General features: G+C 52.3%; 4 protein-coding genes across 4 annotated transcripts; 1 reads left to right on the top strand and 3 right to left on the bottom strand.

Moving 5' to 3' along the window:
• Positions 1-2,989: 2,989 nt before the first annotated feature.
• On the top strand, positions 2,990-4,629 carry LY79DRAFT_525224 (copper fist DNA binding domain-containing protein; the record flags this gene model as incomplete). Its single annotated transcript, XM_060555702.1, has 3 exons — positions 2,990-3,065; positions 3,327-3,485; positions 3,572-4,629. The coding sequence occupies 3 exons, from the start codon at positions 2,990-2,992 to the stop codon at positions 4,627-4,629; spliced, it is 1,293 nt and encodes a 430-aa protein (XP_060409322.1).
• A 4,151-nt stretch (positions 4,630-8,780) lies between these two features.
• Positions 8,781-11,580, bottom strand: LY79DRAFT_525324 (uncharacterized protein; the record flags this gene model as incomplete). Its single annotated transcript, XM_060555712.1, has 4 exons — positions 8,781-9,478; positions 9,543-10,111; positions 10,179-10,607; positions 10,664-11,580. The coding sequence occupies 4 exons, from the start codon at positions 11,578-11,580 to the stop codon at positions 8,781-8,783; spliced, it is 2,613 nt and encodes an 870-aa protein (XP_060409321.1).
• A 1,267-nt stretch (positions 11,581-12,847) lies between these two features.
• LY79DRAFT_525227 (Rad4 transglutaminase-like domain-containing protein) lies at positions 12,848-15,748 on the bottom strand (the record flags this gene model as incomplete). The annotated part of the gene is made up of 2 exons (XM_060555704.1): positions 12,848-14,869; positions 14,927-15,748. The coding sequence occupies 2 exons, from the start codon at positions 15,746-15,748 to the stop codon at positions 12,848-12,850; spliced, it is 2,844 nt and encodes a 947-aa protein (XP_060409320.1).
• A 392-nt stretch (positions 15,749-16,140) lies between these two features.
• Positions 16,141-16,789, bottom strand: LY79DRAFT_525226 (dopa 4,5-dioxygenase; the record flags this gene model as incomplete). The annotated part of the gene is made up of 3 exons (XM_060555703.1): positions 16,141-16,415; positions 16,471-16,553; positions 16,608-16,789. 3 exons carry the CDS (start codon positions 16,787-16,789, stop codon positions 16,141-16,143), a joined length of 540 nt encoding a protein of 179 aa, XP_060409319.1.
• Between the last annotated feature and the right edge of the window lie 75 nt (positions 16,790-16,864).

Below are 16,864 nucleotides of genomic sequence, written 5' to 3'. Positions count from 1 at the left end.
CGGATTCCCAGACCAATGGCTGCGAGGGGATGCCTAATAGTGGTGGTGGTGGTGTCTCTGGTGTCTTCCGCAGCCTCCCAACGCCTATCTTGGATTGTATTTCCTGTCCTTCTTGTCTCCGCACTACATAGTAATCAATACCTCCCCCTATCCACATCTACCTAGGTACCTACTCGTAGCGGCGCCACGTATCCCAATCCCGGCCATCGCCATCGCCATGTTATGCCATCTTGTGCCATTTCCTCCTTCCTTGGGCCCGGCCAGGTGCCCTCCCCTCCCCCTCCCCAAGCTAATCCCACCACCACCACCACCATCCATCATCACATCGGGATGTGAAGCAGACAGACAGATAGAAAAGTCACGCACCCACCTGCACACCCACCTACGCACCACACATCGGATCCCAGAAGGGCCAACGCGCCGCCAATACCGGCACCAGCAGCGTTACGACCATGGCCAGAGAAGGAAGCTCCAGCAGCCATGGCCGTGTCGCCGTCGCCGTCGCCGTCGCCGTCCGTCTGAGCTGATGCTCTCTGCCTTGTCTTGCCTCGCTCTCTTCTCTCCTCCTGACCCACTGTCACAACAATTGAAAAAGCATTTCGCATCCGCTCGCCATCCTTTTCATTCTCTTTCTGACACCATCTATAAATCTCTGACTTCTGCTTCTGTTAAGGCGACGCATTGCTCTCCTCCTTGACCGGCAAGGCAGGACATAGCTTGCGCTTCGTACACCATTCACACGGGTAGTCTTTGTGCGGTCACTTCGACCCATGCCCGGCTGGCAGTTGCACTTGCATTTCCGTACAGTGGCCGAGTCGCCATCCACTTTGGCCATCGTTACATCATACTTCACTCTATCGTCGTCTGGGCAGGCACCAGCTCTTTCCCACATATTCCTCCTCCTTGCTTGCTGTCTGCCTGTCCCTCTATCCTCCCGCCTCGTGCCTCTCCCCTCCTCCCCTCACCTCACCACTCCGTACGGCGCAAGAAAACCCTGGCAGGCTAGCTGGACACTGCGGCCCCCGAGCCGAGTCATCACCCATCCCTCAACCAATCGCGGCCGCATGTCCAAGGTCAGACGCAGCGTACGAAGACCCGCATCTCACCTCCGAGTCCCCAGGTGCTGTAAGCCATATCGCGTTAGCTCCAGCCCTCAGCGAGCCATTCCCGATACTTTGCCCTAGACCCGCCCTTGGCCGACCCCCAGGCCCCTCATAACTCTTCTCCTTCGGGCTTCACCACCGAAGGGCCAAACGACCGACCAACCGCCGTCGTCCCCTAGGCCAAGGCCAAAGGACGACATCGTTTTGCATTGCCCATCCCCGTTGGGGTGGCAGCGTCTCCATCTCCATGCAGCATCGCATCTGCACGCATTTACAGACGAGTTACAACTCTACAGATTTTTCGCCTCACCTCGGGGTAATTACTTGGTAACCCCCAGTGTCAGACACTCACTCTGGTCACAAGCAGCTCAACCCGCCGTCCCTTGGCTAGCACATCGCAGCAGGCCAAGTTGCCGCACAGGGCAACCCCAAGGCACCGGCTACCTCTGAGCAAAGGTACCTACCGACTGTTGACGCCGTCCCGTGGCAGAGCGTGCTGCGCTGCGCAGTCAGGGTTGGAAGGAACACACGACCAGAAACCCCCACCCCCGTTGTACCGCTTCCCACCCCTCCGATCTCTCCCACTCGTAACGAACAACCCACAGGGTTTTCCTTTGAATCCAAGTCCCAGCCTCGACTCTAGTCCCTGCAACCCCCCCCCCCCCTCAAGTTCCGTTCAACCCTCGGCGAAAAGAACTGGCAAGGCGCCAAACCCGGCTATTGCGTCCTTCGTTGTGAACGGCAGCCCGCTACGTAGTACACACCGACCATACCAGTATCCCGTTCGTTCATCCTTCATCGCCAGCCCAAGCAACCAAGGTGTTCTAAAAAGTACTCAGGGACCGACCGATACAAGGCAAAACTTTGACGTGGCAACCGCACAGTTATCGACGGACCGTTCGTTACCTTGCTGTCATTGCTTCTAGCCCCGTTTACCTCATCGTCAAATACCTGCCACCGCCGCGCAACGTCAGCTTTCCGTCCCGCTGGTGAAGCGCCGTCGTGTCCTCGCAACTCACCCCAATAGAGCCGGGAAAAGGGCCATCTTTCTTCTTCATTCCTTCTTTCTGCATCCTACTCGTACTTGCTCAAGAAGCACGACGAGACAAGACAAGACAACGCCGGACAAGCGACCGATCCAAATCCCCACTCAACATCCACCCACACTAACGTTGGCCACTTGTTGGAATTACCGAGCGTTGACAGCGGTCAATTGGTCTGAAATTGTACCCTCGTACCTCCCTACAACTCCAGAACACAAGCTTGGCCGACCCTGCCCTTCCCTCTGCTTTCATCTCTTGTTTTTGATTGGATTTTTATGAAAATCTCTTGGCAGATATACCCCACGGTCATGTCCTATTCATAGACCTCCACACTCTCTGCTGTGCTCGGCGTCACTGCTACTCCAGTCATCCCCTCTCCAGGGTGTTCGCTGTCTGAGCTGTTCACCCTCCTGATTAAAACGGATTTTCCACTGCCAGCTGCAGCGCCAAGCACGTACCACGACCCGTACGTTACGGTCCCTCGAAAGCCCTCCTTCAGCTTCCGCTACCGGCCGGCCCTGCCTTTGGCCATCGCACCCCACGGCATCCCAACCAGGGGGGACTAACACGGCCCCCCAGCCCACGCCAAACATTCTGTAACGAGACCGAAGAGCTCCCGCTCCACGCCCCAGGGCAAGAAAATCCCACTTTCCAGGCCGACCCAACCTACCATACCCTCGCCCTGCCTCGACTCGACTCGACTCCAACCGTGTCTTTTGGCGCCGGCCGACCGATCGTCTCGATCTCTCTCCTTCCCCAAACTCCTTGTGGCGGGGAACTCAAGAATCGCTTTCCCCCCCAATCCTTCTTTTTGCGTCTGTTGCTTGATTCGTACTGCCCGATATGATCATTGACGGGGAGAAGTACGCCTGCGAGGCCTGCGTTCGGGGTCACCGTGTTAGCAATTGCCAGCACTCTGGTAAGTGGGTTTGTTCTTCTGCTTTCCAGTCTTTGTCATTCAATTGCATTCGTGCAACGCGGGCCTGCCGTTGAGCCTATCAGTTAGTGTTTGTAGCTTCCAAAGCAGCCTCAAACCTTTTTTGTTCGTCTTTCTATTTTTTGTATTTTTTTATTCATTGGTTTATTTATATGTACGTGGCTCTTGTTTATCAAGCCGGTGGAAGAGACCAACTTGTTGGTGAATCAAAACATGTGCAGCTAATCGCCCGCCTCGCCGCAGATCGCCCCCTTCAACATATCAACAAAAAGGGCCGCCCCGTCTCCCAATGTCAGCATTGTCGCTCAATGCGCAAGTCGCGCTCTGCCCATATCAAGTGCGATTGCGGCGAGAAGACAAGCAAATGCGCCCACCTGCAGCCTACGGTTGAGGGTCATAGAGGTGAGCCTGCTCTTGGACGAAGAAAATGCCCCTCAGTGAGACGGGAAGGCCATGACCCCTCTAACACGAACCTTCATCACCAATAGAGACTTGCTGTTGCAACCACGGTGGTCGCTGCACTTGCAGCCACAAAAAGGAGCCAGCCCTTGACACCGTACCCGAATCCGACTCCGACAAGGAAGCCATCGCTCCTCGACCAAAGCCGCCCATCCGTAGACGTCGTGCGAACACGGTCCATTCCGATGGCATGCTGACCTTCGACGAGCACGGCCATCACAAGCCCGCTCACAAACATAACAAGGCCTCCCAGAAGTGCGGGCCCTACCAACTAAACCGAGTCAACTCTTTACACAGCACCAGCAGTCTGGGTAGCCACTCTCCCGAGCGCATCAGCGACAACCCTCTTCAGGACCCTGTAACAGGCCGTGTGGTGCCCGCTCGCCAACAGCGACTCGTCAAGTCCGAAGCTGCTTCTCCCCTGATGAGAGGCTCTTCTAGCTTCCAGCAGCTCAACAACCAGCTGCCACCGCTCGATCTGTCTGGTATCGAATACCCGTCATATGTGCCCAATGGCTCATTTGACCTGTTTGGAGCTTCCGGGATGTCAGATCACGATGCGCCCATCTTCAGCGCCGGACTGAGTGCCGCCTCTGTCGATTGGAGCCATATCGATCTCACAGACAGAACGGACAAGTTTGCTCCCTCTAGCTACAGTCAGGCTGGTGCGCAGAGCTTCAATGGCATGTTCGATTTTGGTACCGGCTCCGAGCCGGCCCCTACACTGGCAGCCACAACCTCGACGTCTGGTGAAGTCTCCGAGGTCGAGGACAACTTTATAGCTGGTGACAGCGATTACGACGGCTTCGGTACCGGGAGTAACAGCTTCATCCATCCGGCAAGTTACCTTGCTACCGGCGCGGATCTCAGCACGATTGACTACGACAGCTTCGCCAAATCATCGAGCACCAAATTCACGACGGCACCCTCTTCGTTTGACGACGGCGGCCCTATTGCTGGCGGGTCGCTTACTTTTGACGATGACCCGGCATTTTGGGGCCAGCAGTTCAATGACGGCATCACCACCTACCAGGAGTCACCCGATGGTCTGCCGCAATTCCATGCTGACTCTTGGACATTGCAATAAGGCGTTTTGTTATGTAAAAGAAAAGTTTCAACGCTTGTACGCCCATGATATCCGGCCCATCGAATTAGACGGCAAGCACAGGCGCAAGGATTTGAGCATAAGAGAGAGATTTACGGCGGCTTACTTGTTGGACGCCCCCCCTCCCCCCCCCCCCCCCCCGGGGACCCTGATCCATGGAGTCGACGCAGACGCAATTTTACTCCATCTTCAAGGTATCGCAGCTTTTTATTATCTGTACCTTTTTCTTGGAGTGCGCTTTTGCAACCCAATTTTTTTTTTCTCCGTTATATTTGGCTGTGGCATTCTAAAAACGAAAAAAGTGGGGGCGGCGGCTCGAAAGAGAGTGACTTGCATCTCATTACTACTACCATCATCATTTGGACATGGCGTCAGGCATGCGGGGAGCATATTGGTTGAGCCAGGAAGAGCGGCTGGTTGGTTAGACGACGAATTTTGTAGCTATGCTGGAAGCTGGAAAGAAGGCTGCCCGCTTTCAGAGCGATCCATTACTTTCACAGCACATGGATAAGCTGGTACATAGAGGGCTTAAGGAGAATAGACTCGTAGAAAGGCTTAAGAATTTTTTGGAGAGTACCAGTCCATGATTATAGAGACGCAAAGACATTTTCATCGGTATATGCTCTGGTATACTTGTTTCAATTTTCTCATCAGGTCTGACTCTGCCTTTTGGAACCCCCTTTGATGACTCCAATGTGTAATGCAAAGAGGCGGGGTACAAAGGAAGAAAACCGATGTAGGCGCATCCGACCTGGGACACAAAAGAAAAAGAGGAGAAATAAACAAGGGGGGGCAGATCCGCACGACTTTAACTGCGATTAAGCCTCTAATATACTTAGTAATACCTTGACACTAAATCGTATTTCTCGTTTTGTAATTCAATCAGACTGGGATTGACCGTTTTCGACTTCAAGTAGATTTCGAAGTAGCAAGTTTGTCAACGAAGAAGTCGCCAGTATTATCGTGTAGGTCGTAGGTTGGGGTACACTGTTTTATCGCCAGCTTAATACCCACTACCCTCCTCTGTCGGGGGCATGAATCGTTCATCGAGTCCCAACCCACAAGCCAATTTTCAGTCTCATTTGCAGCGCATGTGACTTCAAGCAGCTAATCGGTAAAACAGTCAGTCAGGTGACCGAGCCTGGGAAGACCTACAGTACTAGGTCACAAGTCTGATTCACAGCAAGAAGAATTCCCTTACTACAACCGTATTATAGGTGTTGGATCATAGACCAGGAGTGTCAACCACCGCTCATTTGGAATGAAAAATATAGATTGTACAGCTTATAAACAATGACAGAAGTTGGGCACAAAGCCGTGTATACCCACGATTGTTTGATGATGTGTGGTGTCTCTGAGGGTGGTTGTGGCAAGGAAAACACTATACTGTGCCTAGACTTAGACTCAATACTGTGAGTCTGTATTGTTCTCCAATTGCTAAAGTCAACCAATGCAATTCGATTGAGCCTAGACAATCTACGTTGATGCCGACTAATGACGAAGAGATGAGTCAGGGGCACAGGTCCCAAGCAATCTACTACAGTAACAGAAAGTAATGTAAGCTAACTGCGTAGCTTTCTTTCTTTAGTGACAGGGATGCACTCCAACTAGACGGAAAGGCTGCAACAACAATTGAGTTGTGTCTTGTACTGTGATTCCCTGGCGAGGAAACCTCGTTCATTACCCATGGACCTCAAGAGGGACCGCCTTGTACTTGTAGTACCATAGGTTAATACCCTTTGAGGTTAGCAGGATGCAATGAGGATCTTACTCACCTGGCAGTAGCTGTGAGCTGAGTTGAGATGTGCTGTAGTGTGCTGTACTTTATTGGTCTCTTGGGGCAGGGCACACCATCCGCAAGCGTAGGTCGCGACTTTACTCCAGCTATCCCCTCAAGAGCGATAAGGCCCCATCTCCACTTATTTCTCCGCACTACGCGCACGTGACAAGAATACATGACGCAACACCATTTATCTCAATGTTATTTTATATAGCAACACCACCAAAATCAACATGATCAACTATTTAATGATGTCTTCTGACTCTAATACCTCTATGACCTCTGGTATATCTGCTAGAGCTGCTGGAGCTGCCGGAGAAATACAGGACTGTATTAAGGTCTACTGGGCAACCTTGCTGTTGCCTGTACCCAGAATTACCTACAATAAAGACAAGTAGCCCTAGGTGAGATATCTAGGAATAGCGTCACTCAGCAAAGAAAGTCTTAAAGAAAGTCTTGTTGTAGTTGCTTAACTTGCAATGTGGCTCTTTGTAAGGAGGGAAATTGCTGGTACCTCTGGCATAGGCAAAAATAGGCGTAAATAGAGATACTATACATATTCCGACCTTTGCGGGGTGATTACTGGTGCCCGCAGTGGAGATGGGGCCTTATCGCTCTTGAGGGGATAGGCGGCTCGCACAACGTAGAGCTCATGAACCCAGACCCCTCTTCTTCATCGCATCGTTATATCATCAACCCTTTTTACCCACGAGGCATAATTGACTAAGTTGAGCCTAAGATGCCTATGTGCGTACAGCCGGCCCATTTTAGCCTGTATTGTCAGTGGGTTCAATTAAGGTACATTATCAAGGCGGTCCCTCTTAAGGTCTTTTTCCCCATGGTCGCCGAATAAGAAAGGAAACCCATCAGGGGAACAAATAGTAGCGGTGATAGATGCGTCATCAATCGTTGTAAGCACCGGCGCATCTTCGGACCTCTTCTCATGTGGAGATGCAACCAGATTGGTTGACAAGGACGGGGAAAGAAGGGGATGGAGGAGAATACCGTCACATTACGTAGCGTAGTTTACATATAGATACAAATTCCTCATTGTAATGAGACATGCCCCAACGCGGGTGACAAAAAAACATAATACTTTTTGCTGGTGGTTGTGGTGGGGAAAAGGCATCCTGTTTTTTTGTCACCCCAGTGGCCCCTTACCTACATAGTAAGACTCAAGTCGGGGTCTCCTTCTAAATGCAACTACCTATGTCGGATCCGTCTACATTTGCGACAGGGCATCTCTGAGTCGTTTTGGCGGCCAGAAAAATCGGCGGCGAAGAAGCCTATATAATGACCTAGATGCTTGTTTACTTGAGCATCCGTTGCATTCTCCATATCACCAAAATAACCGGACGACGGCCTTCGGCGGTTACGATCTCATATACCAGTTCCTCGAGAACCAAGTCTAAGTAGGATTCGCGAGCTATGGCATTTGCCCCTCCTCCGAGACACTGCCTGAGATGCTATCTTATCTTCCGTAACCCATACCACATGAAGAAATGTCTGACCAACGAATATACCCTCGACATTAGTATACGGCTCAAGATAGAAGGCGGTGAAGAATGCATCCACCGAGCGGTGATGGCGTTAGGAACGCGGAGGGTTATTCAGCTACTCTCAGCCTGCCAGCCAAGCTGTCTCTAGTACGGCTGCCGAGGAGGAAAGAAAACGGCTGTTGATAGGAAGGTAGGCCATTCATGGGAGCGGCGGCATTCGCTGTAGTTTAAGGGCGCGTGCGTGAAGTGAGATGGCTTGGCTGCAGCTCGTACCACCTCACAAGTGAGAACATCACTCTTGCGGAGAGTTAACCGAGGCTCGAGACGGAACTATGGGGGACAGCAATAAACATCTAAGGAGAAAAACTCTACAACAGGGTCAGGCCTGCAGAGATATATACAGTGCACTTTCGTACTACAATACAACCTGCCAATCCATTCAGGCGGGGTAATGCAGAAGCGAGACTTTCGCTACACCAGTTTTTGCAGTACCGTGCCAGCCTAGGCGCGCCCAACCGCACTATGCCAGAATGTCCGCTGCGATCATCCCGATTTACGCCAGTAATACATGTTTACTGTTCAGGTCCATACATGTGGAATCAATGAGGAAGTCCTGTCTGCAATGCATGTCGCAGTACCAGAACACATTGCTCCAGCTGTTGCGCATTCAACTGCTGCTGTTGTTGGTATTGCAACTGTTCTTGTTGCTGATCACTCTGTTGCTCCTCTTCCTGTTATTGCGCTTGCAGCTTTGACCCCCGTGCTCCGTACAGCTGCACCCTCTGTAGCTGTAATCTTGGCTTTGTCTGTTTTTGTTCTTCTTGGTGTCCGGCATGGGCAAGATGAGAGCCATCCTAAGCTGCTTGCTGAGTTGCGCGGACAACATTGAGGTAACCGACAAGAAGGAGCGGTCGAGGGTCGAAACCCATGTCTTCATAGTTCGGCGCGGTGCGGTACGAATAGGCACACTCCGTCTTATCCACAGCTGCCGATGAGAGAGTTGCCAAGTCAGCTAAGTGTTGCAAACCCTGGCTTGCAGCCGCCTCAATCGCTGATGGGGCCGAAGCCGCAGCGGCGCTAGCGGATGGACGAAGGTGGTCGGCAATCTTGTCCCGGACCAGGCCATCGAAAACCGAGGCCGGCAGTGATGAGTCGCGGAATTCACCAAGAAGCCGTGTAGCATCCTCCTTTGTCTTCTCCACCTTTGCCAACTCAACCAGTATTAGCACGGCAAGAACAGTGAAATGATGATGCAGGGGCGTGATGAGTTGTGAGTGGCCGACAAGCAGGTGAATCAACTCCTGACTAGGCCATAGGGCATCAGTTGACTTGGCGGAGGGGTTAAGCAGGTAAGCCAGCAAGCGACAGTACCAGTAAACCAGGTGGACGACAGGATATGAGCCAGCCTCGATGTGAGCTGGCAGGTCCTCGCGGAAGTCTTCCACCCAGGCGTCCATGAAAGAGCCCACCATCCGATCAGCAAAGGTCGAATCCAAAGGTTCTTGAAAGTTGGTGATCATAACCGATGCTCGGCTCAAGAACCTTGAGGCACCTGCAACGATGGTCAATATACACTTGTCGCTTGAGAAGACAGTCTGTTTGCGGCCTGAACTTACGAATCAGAAGATACTGGACCTCTCCAACAACCACCTTCAGGCTGGCTGATACAACGACACTCTCATCGCGAATCAATGAAGGTACTGCAGCACCCACTGCGTTCCATCTGTCAAGCAGGACAAGTGACCACCATATTCTTACGCGAAGCTGACTCTCGGTATCTGTTCCGGCCTCAACCTCGGACAAGTCCGCTTTGGCCTGGTACAGCTTCAAAGCATTGGCACTCGCTACTGCTCTACCCAGTAGTGATTCCTTAGGTGCACCAATAGAGCCTAAAGGTCGGTTGTCTGCCTCAATAATCATGAGAAGAAGGGTTTGGAGAAAAACCAGGTTCGCAATAGGGGTCTGCGATGTGGAATCACTGGCCTCCCATTCTACCAGCAGAGTATGGGCGAGGCGAACATCTCCAGCGCTACCTGACTGAAAAGAAGGGAAAGAAGAAATTGTTCCTGAGAGCGCTTCAACGAACGCTTCGCGAAGAAGTCCAGGGCACTGTGCCAAATAGTCTTGGATCTGCGTCTTGCTGCTCGGCAAGAACGGGAGGTAGGGCTGAATCACAGTGAGATATCTAACGTCCCGAGATTAGTTTCATTGCCGATGGCAGCTGGGACTGTCGCACTGTCGGGGCCACTAACCCGTTAAACACCTCGTCGTCTACGTCTCGAGCCTGGTCAATATCGGGCATATCTGTGACAGGACCATCCATCGGAGCAACTGGTGGGCGGGAGGGCATATCATTCTTGATAGGCATGGGCTGGGGAGCCAAGCCGTTGGCAGCGAAAGGTGACGACTGAAAGCGATCCGACGGCGTTGTCATGGGCTGAAGAGGGCGATGCTCCGTACCCCAAGTCGTCTGTCTCTGTGGTGCCGGAGTAGATATGTCGGTGCTGGAAATGCTAGAGAATGGCCGCTTGCGGCTGGCGTCCTCGGCAGGACCTGGTGTCGAGTTAAGTGATGCTGCCGCAGATGTCCAGTGTACCATGATATCGGGTGGCAAAGACTCACTCTGGATCTCCAACTTGCCCTCGATGCTGTTGATCCTGTCGGCAAGTTCCTTTATATATCTGCCATATTTACAGTCAGTCGGTCTGCAGCATGAACAGTAACAGTCGCAACTTACCCCTTGCTTGGGCCACGCTTCTGAGGAACGCGACTGAACATACAGCGAATGCCAGAGCGCTTGCAATTGGAACATGGGTTGTCTCCAGAGTCGGACTGGGCATCGCATTTCACCTTCTTTCTACGACACTCGTCGCAAGCGCGGGAGACCTTGGATCGCTTTCTCGGGGGCGTACTGTCGCCAAGAGCATATGACTGGGCAAGATTGTGGTGATCCATTGCCACGGGCACAGACACGTGTTGCTGGAGAGACTCGGAAAGGGGCTCTTCAGGAACGTACGGGCGAGGAGGGGGGGGCGGTGGAGGAGGGGCCTGATGCTGGGGTTGAGGCTGAGACTGAGGTTGCTCTGGGTGAGGGTGGGAGTGAGGGTGAGGCATGATGCTGCGCAAGCTAGGATCTTCAACACTCATGCTAGGATCTGTGACATGCATCATGGGCTCTGCCGCTAGATCCTGGCCAAGCTGAGCAGCCAATTGCAGTTCCTCGACACTAGCAGAGTGGGAGGTTTGTTGTTGGGGTGTAGGCGGTGGCTGCTGCTGATCTTGTTGAGTGTCGTCTCGTGAGTCGTCGTGGTAATATGGACCGGTGTTTTGAGCCTCAGTAGAAGGGGAAGGGTAGCTTTGCATCCGATCGCTGTCTTGATTTCGCTCCTCTGGCATCTGAGGGGATGGATAATTGTGGATTCGCTCATCCTGCATGCGCTCGTCTGGAAGGCTCTCGTCGGGCAAACGCTCGTGCTGCAGTCGGTCGTCTTCTATTCTCTCACCCTCGACTCTCTCATCTTGGATGCTCTCCTCTGGTATCCGGTTTTCGTGTATTCCTTCGTGTCCCCTGTCGCCTTCGAGTCTGTCCTCTTGGAGGCCCTGCATCGGCATTCTTTCCTCCTCGGCAGGGTCGCCTTCGCGCGCAGAGCTCATGATAGCCAATGTACCGTGATAAGTCGCGAAATATGAAGACGTATCGCCTTCGGCAGATAGCTGCGCGCAACAGCAGAGAAGAAGTACCCCGTGCAAGCTCTGTTGTATCGAGAAAGTCGATTTGCCTCCTGGTACAGGTGACACAGGCAGCTGGTGTGTCGGCGAAGGAAACAGTGATTTGACTGCGTAAAGCAACGAAACCCGCCGATAAAGTAAATTGGGCAACCCGACAGACGGAGGGCTTGGTGGGTTGTTGGTAGTGAAATTGTGTCAAGAATTGGTAGCGATGGCGGTTCGATTTCGGGTTCGCGCATACACAGAACGCGTCGCGATTCGGTTGCACGGCAAAGCGGCAAGTGAAGTCGAGAAGAGTTTAATTGACTGTGGGAAACTATGGCTTAGTACAGTTTCTTCTTCTCATTCTCCTCTTAATTGCTGTTACTTCTGAGCGGTGGCTGGACGACGAGATCCAAAGGCATGCCCTCTGAAGCTCCCCGATGTAGACTGACGCGATCGCGACAAGGTCCAGCTCAAGCTAGGCCAGTCGTAGAGCTCAGTTTTTGTTTGCCAATCATTGCACTCGCAAATCGCAACGTTGCAACAACGGTAGCTTCTGCAAATCCTCTTCCATCGCGCAACAGCATTTTGATTTCGGGAGCAAAAGCGTTGAGGAGTTTGGGGGGAGTGGTTAAGCGATTGATTCGGGCTGACTGACCTCTACTCTCTCTTCAAAAAATAATCCGACGCGGACTTTCGTGATGGATCTGCCAGAGAGCGATCTGGTGGACGGAATAGGAAGAACCAGGCTGCCGATGGAGGTTGAAAGGCGTTGATTGATCCGGAGACGCGCTGGAGTTTTGACCTTGGGGGCCTATCTCAATGGAAGGCTCAGTCAGCACAACCAACCCTAGGACAGGCTGGAAGAATTTTTTCCTGGGGGGCGTGCTGGAGGACCACACTGGTGCCAGACACTGGAGAGGTGACCCGCAGATCGCTGTGGTTATTATGTCAGCAGGGCAGTTCCTTGTAACCCGTTTTGCCCGTCAATATCACCGACGGAGCCTGGACCACCAGGAGCTTGTGTCTTCAACTGCTGGGAACATAAATGTGTATCTTACTCTCAATAAGCCTTCCATCTCGATAAAAAACTCTAACGGCCACGCAATGACATTGGGGGGATGATATAATACAGTGCCCTTTTACCATAGCGGCTTTCATATGTCATAACAATTCACTTTGCTTCCCGCCCCTGTGCCGTCACTTGCTCTTATTCCACTAAGAATCCTCCACCACCATCATCGTCTTCCATATCGTATTCTTCGGTAACATCGCTAGACGCCTCCTCGAATTCTTCGTCACCCAGCTCCGGCTCGAATCCACACTTATCCAGAGTCGGGTCTCTGTGTTCTCTACACCAAGACGCTGTTCCATCGTCGTCTATAACTGCACAATCTACCTCGCTTCCATCATCGTTGATAAGTTCGACTCTGGTATTGTCCACGGTGACCTGGCTCGCAATGTAAGTTCCGCCGGGTGCGCTGTCATTCACAATGAACCCGCCGCTACTTTCTGCCCTGTAACTGTCGATGGTGTCCCTCACATCCATAACGAAACTGGCCTTGCATCCGGCTGGGGTTCTGGCATCGTCATCTACCACAGCTCTGTCCTCAGCAAAGAATCCGCCACTCTCCTCTATGTCATGCTTGGCCACATCACCACTCGCATCGGCTGCGGCCAACTCAACCAATCGTTTGTCTTCTTTGACACGCTCCTCAAGGTCCACTCCTGCCCATACGCGCTCCCGAATGCGGAGAGCCACGAGGAACCGCCGCCATGTGTTAATGGCCACCAAGGCTCGTTTGCTATGTTCTGCTTGCGCATCCATATCATCGAAGCCTGCCATCACCGCACACACAGCCTCCTCGTACTCTTGAGCTACCACGATGCCGTTGAAGACTGCTGTACCGTGCTTGCCTTTGAACTGAAACCCTGACAGAGCGGGTGCGTAGTCAATGCCTAACGTGTAGGCGGCTCTCGCAGCAGTATCGAATTCGTCCGTGATATGAACGCCACCCTCCGGTACCATACTTGCAACATACAGGTCGATGTTACCAAACTTGTTCTTTGGCACTCGCCCGTCGACGACCGGAGGGGGCCGGTACACTTCTGTCTGTTCTTGTATGAAGATAGGCGTGCCGGTGGCCCTACGCTCGTCGCCTCCATAGCCGTCGTCGACATACTCTCCTGGTTTAGCGTTTGACCGTCGTGGCAAGAATTTGACAGGCAGCTGTAGCGGCTTCACTTCGCGCCCCATGCGATACCATTTATCCCTGCTTCGAGCTGTTCGTACGTCCTTACGTCGGTATACTTTCTCAAGCGGGGCTCTGTTGCCGGCTGCAACCGTTCCTGCGGGTTGTGCGTCGGGGATGAGAGCCTCGTTATGTCTTAGATGCCTTTCCAGCGCGAAGACTGGATGGTCCTTGAAGTCTGCTACGTTGCGAGGCATTGGCTCGCGTTCTTCGATCGCCGTCAGCTCGTTATCTTCAATCTGATCAAGGTCATTCGGCCAACTCCGTGCAAACGGCTTCAGCGCTCTCTGCCACCATCGGTCACCATTGTTGACAGCTGTCTCAATGCGCAACCGCCGCGTTTTAGCCGTGTAAGCCTTGGCGTATCGTTTCGTAACATCTCGTGCCGTGCCATCAGTATCAAACGCAACCACGTAAGCCATAGAGTTTTCCTTGTCGGTAGCTGGTGGCTCTAATGCTCTAGGTTTCCACATTGACTTCGTGACCAGCGGGTCTACGGGCTGCCATTTCTGATGGCCAACGTCCAGCACCTCAACCCAGTAGATTGGGAAGGGCGACTCACGGATCCTCTTCGGCGTCTTATTTGGCTGATGTGTAGTCGGTGGTGGGGTTGGTAGTAAAGGTAACTGGTAGGCTGTGGCATGAGGATGGCCTAGTCGTCGAAGCGGTGAAACCAGACTTGAGGCGGAAGATAATGACCCTTGTGCATTAGTGTTGTACCGTGGCAGCTGACCCCGTATGTTTTCCTCCTTGGTCGGCTTCTTTGGTAGCTTTGTTTCCTGAGTTCTTGGCAGATTCGGGCCGCCCTGGACAAACGGCAATGGTTGCAATGAGCAAACCAAGCGAGCACGGACTCCGACAGACCGTAGGAGGGCACAATACAGCTGAGCACCAACATCTCGAGACCCACAAAGCCTCTTAGCCGCGTGTCTAAAGTCTGAACGGTCCATGCATGAGTCCATGTTTGTCGGCGGTTCATACTGAGCATGGTTAAATCAGCCATTGGGTGAAGCGAAGAAGAAGAACTGTACACTCACATTGGCAAGATGCTCAGAATCTTCAGCCCATAGGGATCGTCGTAGCCCTCGCTCAGTAATTTGAAATTTTGACATAAATATAGTGCTAGCTTGTTGCAGGCCATTTTTTAGCGACTCTGTCTGCCCAAATTGAGGAAGACTGGGGCTCGGTTTCAGATGGTCGACAATCTTTTTTGTGAGAAGAGAACGGACGCTGTTTTGTACCTGCTCATCATCACACCAACGGTTCCTCAGGGCGCAGTGTAGTAGGAGACATAAAAGGTGTGTCCTGTGGATTGATACGCGGCGCTCCTTCTCCTCTTTCGTGATAGGCTTCCTTTTCTTGGTTCCCTTTCGAGCATCAGTCCCAGTGCTACTGTGCTCTGATAGATTCAATGTGAGTTTCTTGGGTTCTCCGATGGCTTCTGGGTTAGGCTGCACAGCCCCAAAATCGACACCCTTAGGCTCAGCTCCGTCCACATCCTCCTCATCATCATCATCATCATCTTCTTCTTCTTCTTCTTCTTCTTCTTCTTCGTCGTCGTCCGAGGTTTTGTAAATAATCTGGACCGTCGCTGGAGCGATAGTTACGTCTTCGAACTCTATACCTTCATCACCGTCATCATCGATTCCTTCCGCTACCGGAAGTTTTGTCATCGCGATAGGAGTCTTGGGCTTCTTCTCTCCGGGTCTTTTGAGCCTTTTTGCTGGCTGCTCGACCAAAGATGCACGTGCACCATCAGCATCTTCTGCGGCCTCAGCCAGCATTTCTTGATAGACATCCGGCACATCGGACTCAGCAGCTATAGACCGGGTAGCCCTGGTTCGTTTCCGACCAGCCATGGTGGCCCCTTCGCACAGACAGAAAGACCGACTGTTGACTGGAATGAGTATGAAATGATGGGGGTACTGAAAGAGGTGCGGTGTGATTACTCTGCATGGTTGTAGGTGAAGTTATCTTGGACTCGGCCTTGGATATGACCGCCTCACAAAGCTGACGAACACGAGCTGACACAGATTCACGTGACAGTCGGTAGTCACTAAGGCCCCACTCAACCGCTCAAACCGCCCTCGCCTCTTGGCTCGCTCCTTCGGCTACCTAACCTAGGTAGGTACAAATGCATTGCCCTCTAGGCATTTGTAAGGTGGACTATATTGTACTTGCAGTAATCAATATTTGTAGCTACAGGACGAGAAGTCTGAGATACAAGTTTTCATATTTTCGTACGTGATCGCTAGTTATTACGATAGAAGATTGATGTGTCCAGCGGTAGTCTTTCGCCCATCCATATAGCTCGTTGGGTGTGGTTGCGCAGCTCAGTAACATTGCGATCGAATTCCTCCTCGGTGGTATTAGGGTGAATGAGAACGGACAAGGGCCCTCTATAGATGGTCAACCACGGAATGAAGGCGCCAAACTGGGCCGGCGTGAAGATGTTAACTTCGAACATGGCTACAGGATGCGGACCAACTGGCCCTTCCCAAAATCGATAGATTCTCAGCTCAGGGACTAGATTTGTATCAGCAGATATCTCAGCCAGTCAAGGCAAGTCAAAAATGTTTACACTCCCGTCGGATGCGTTCCCAGAGATCTTTGGCGTGTTTGACTTGCTCCGGGTTGGACTGGAAATGGTAGATATGGATATCACTGCATCGTCATGTTAGTGACGAGGTTTCCTCCAAAAGCTGAGAAGTCACGAACAAGCCTCCTCTGCGTCCGTTGTCCAACGGCGCCGGGAAGACCTCGTAAGCCTTGCTCAGACAGTCCTGAGGCGGGTGTTTGAAGCTCTTGCCGTCCTCATTGAGCTCGTCCGGTAAAGGAGGGGCGTTTTCATACCCCTCGCGAGGAGAAACGTAGGTGTACAGCGGAGGATTGGAAGCCATTGCAAATGGTTGAGAGGAAACTTTAGTTAGTATTTAAAAAGCCCGAGGTTACAAGGAAACAGTGATTATGCTTGG

The sequence above is a fragment of the Colletotrichum navitas genome (assembly GCF_030913465.1).
Source record: "Colletotrichum navitas strain CBS 125086 chromosome Unknown LY79scaffold_87, whole genome shotgun sequence".
Lineage (NCBI taxonomy): Eukaryota > Fungi > Ascomycota > Sordariomycetes > Glomerellales > Glomerellaceae > Colletotrichum > Colletotrichum navitas.
The sequence above is the reverse complement of the archived record's forward strand: the minus strand, read 5'-3'. Positions and strand labels throughout refer to the sequence as shown.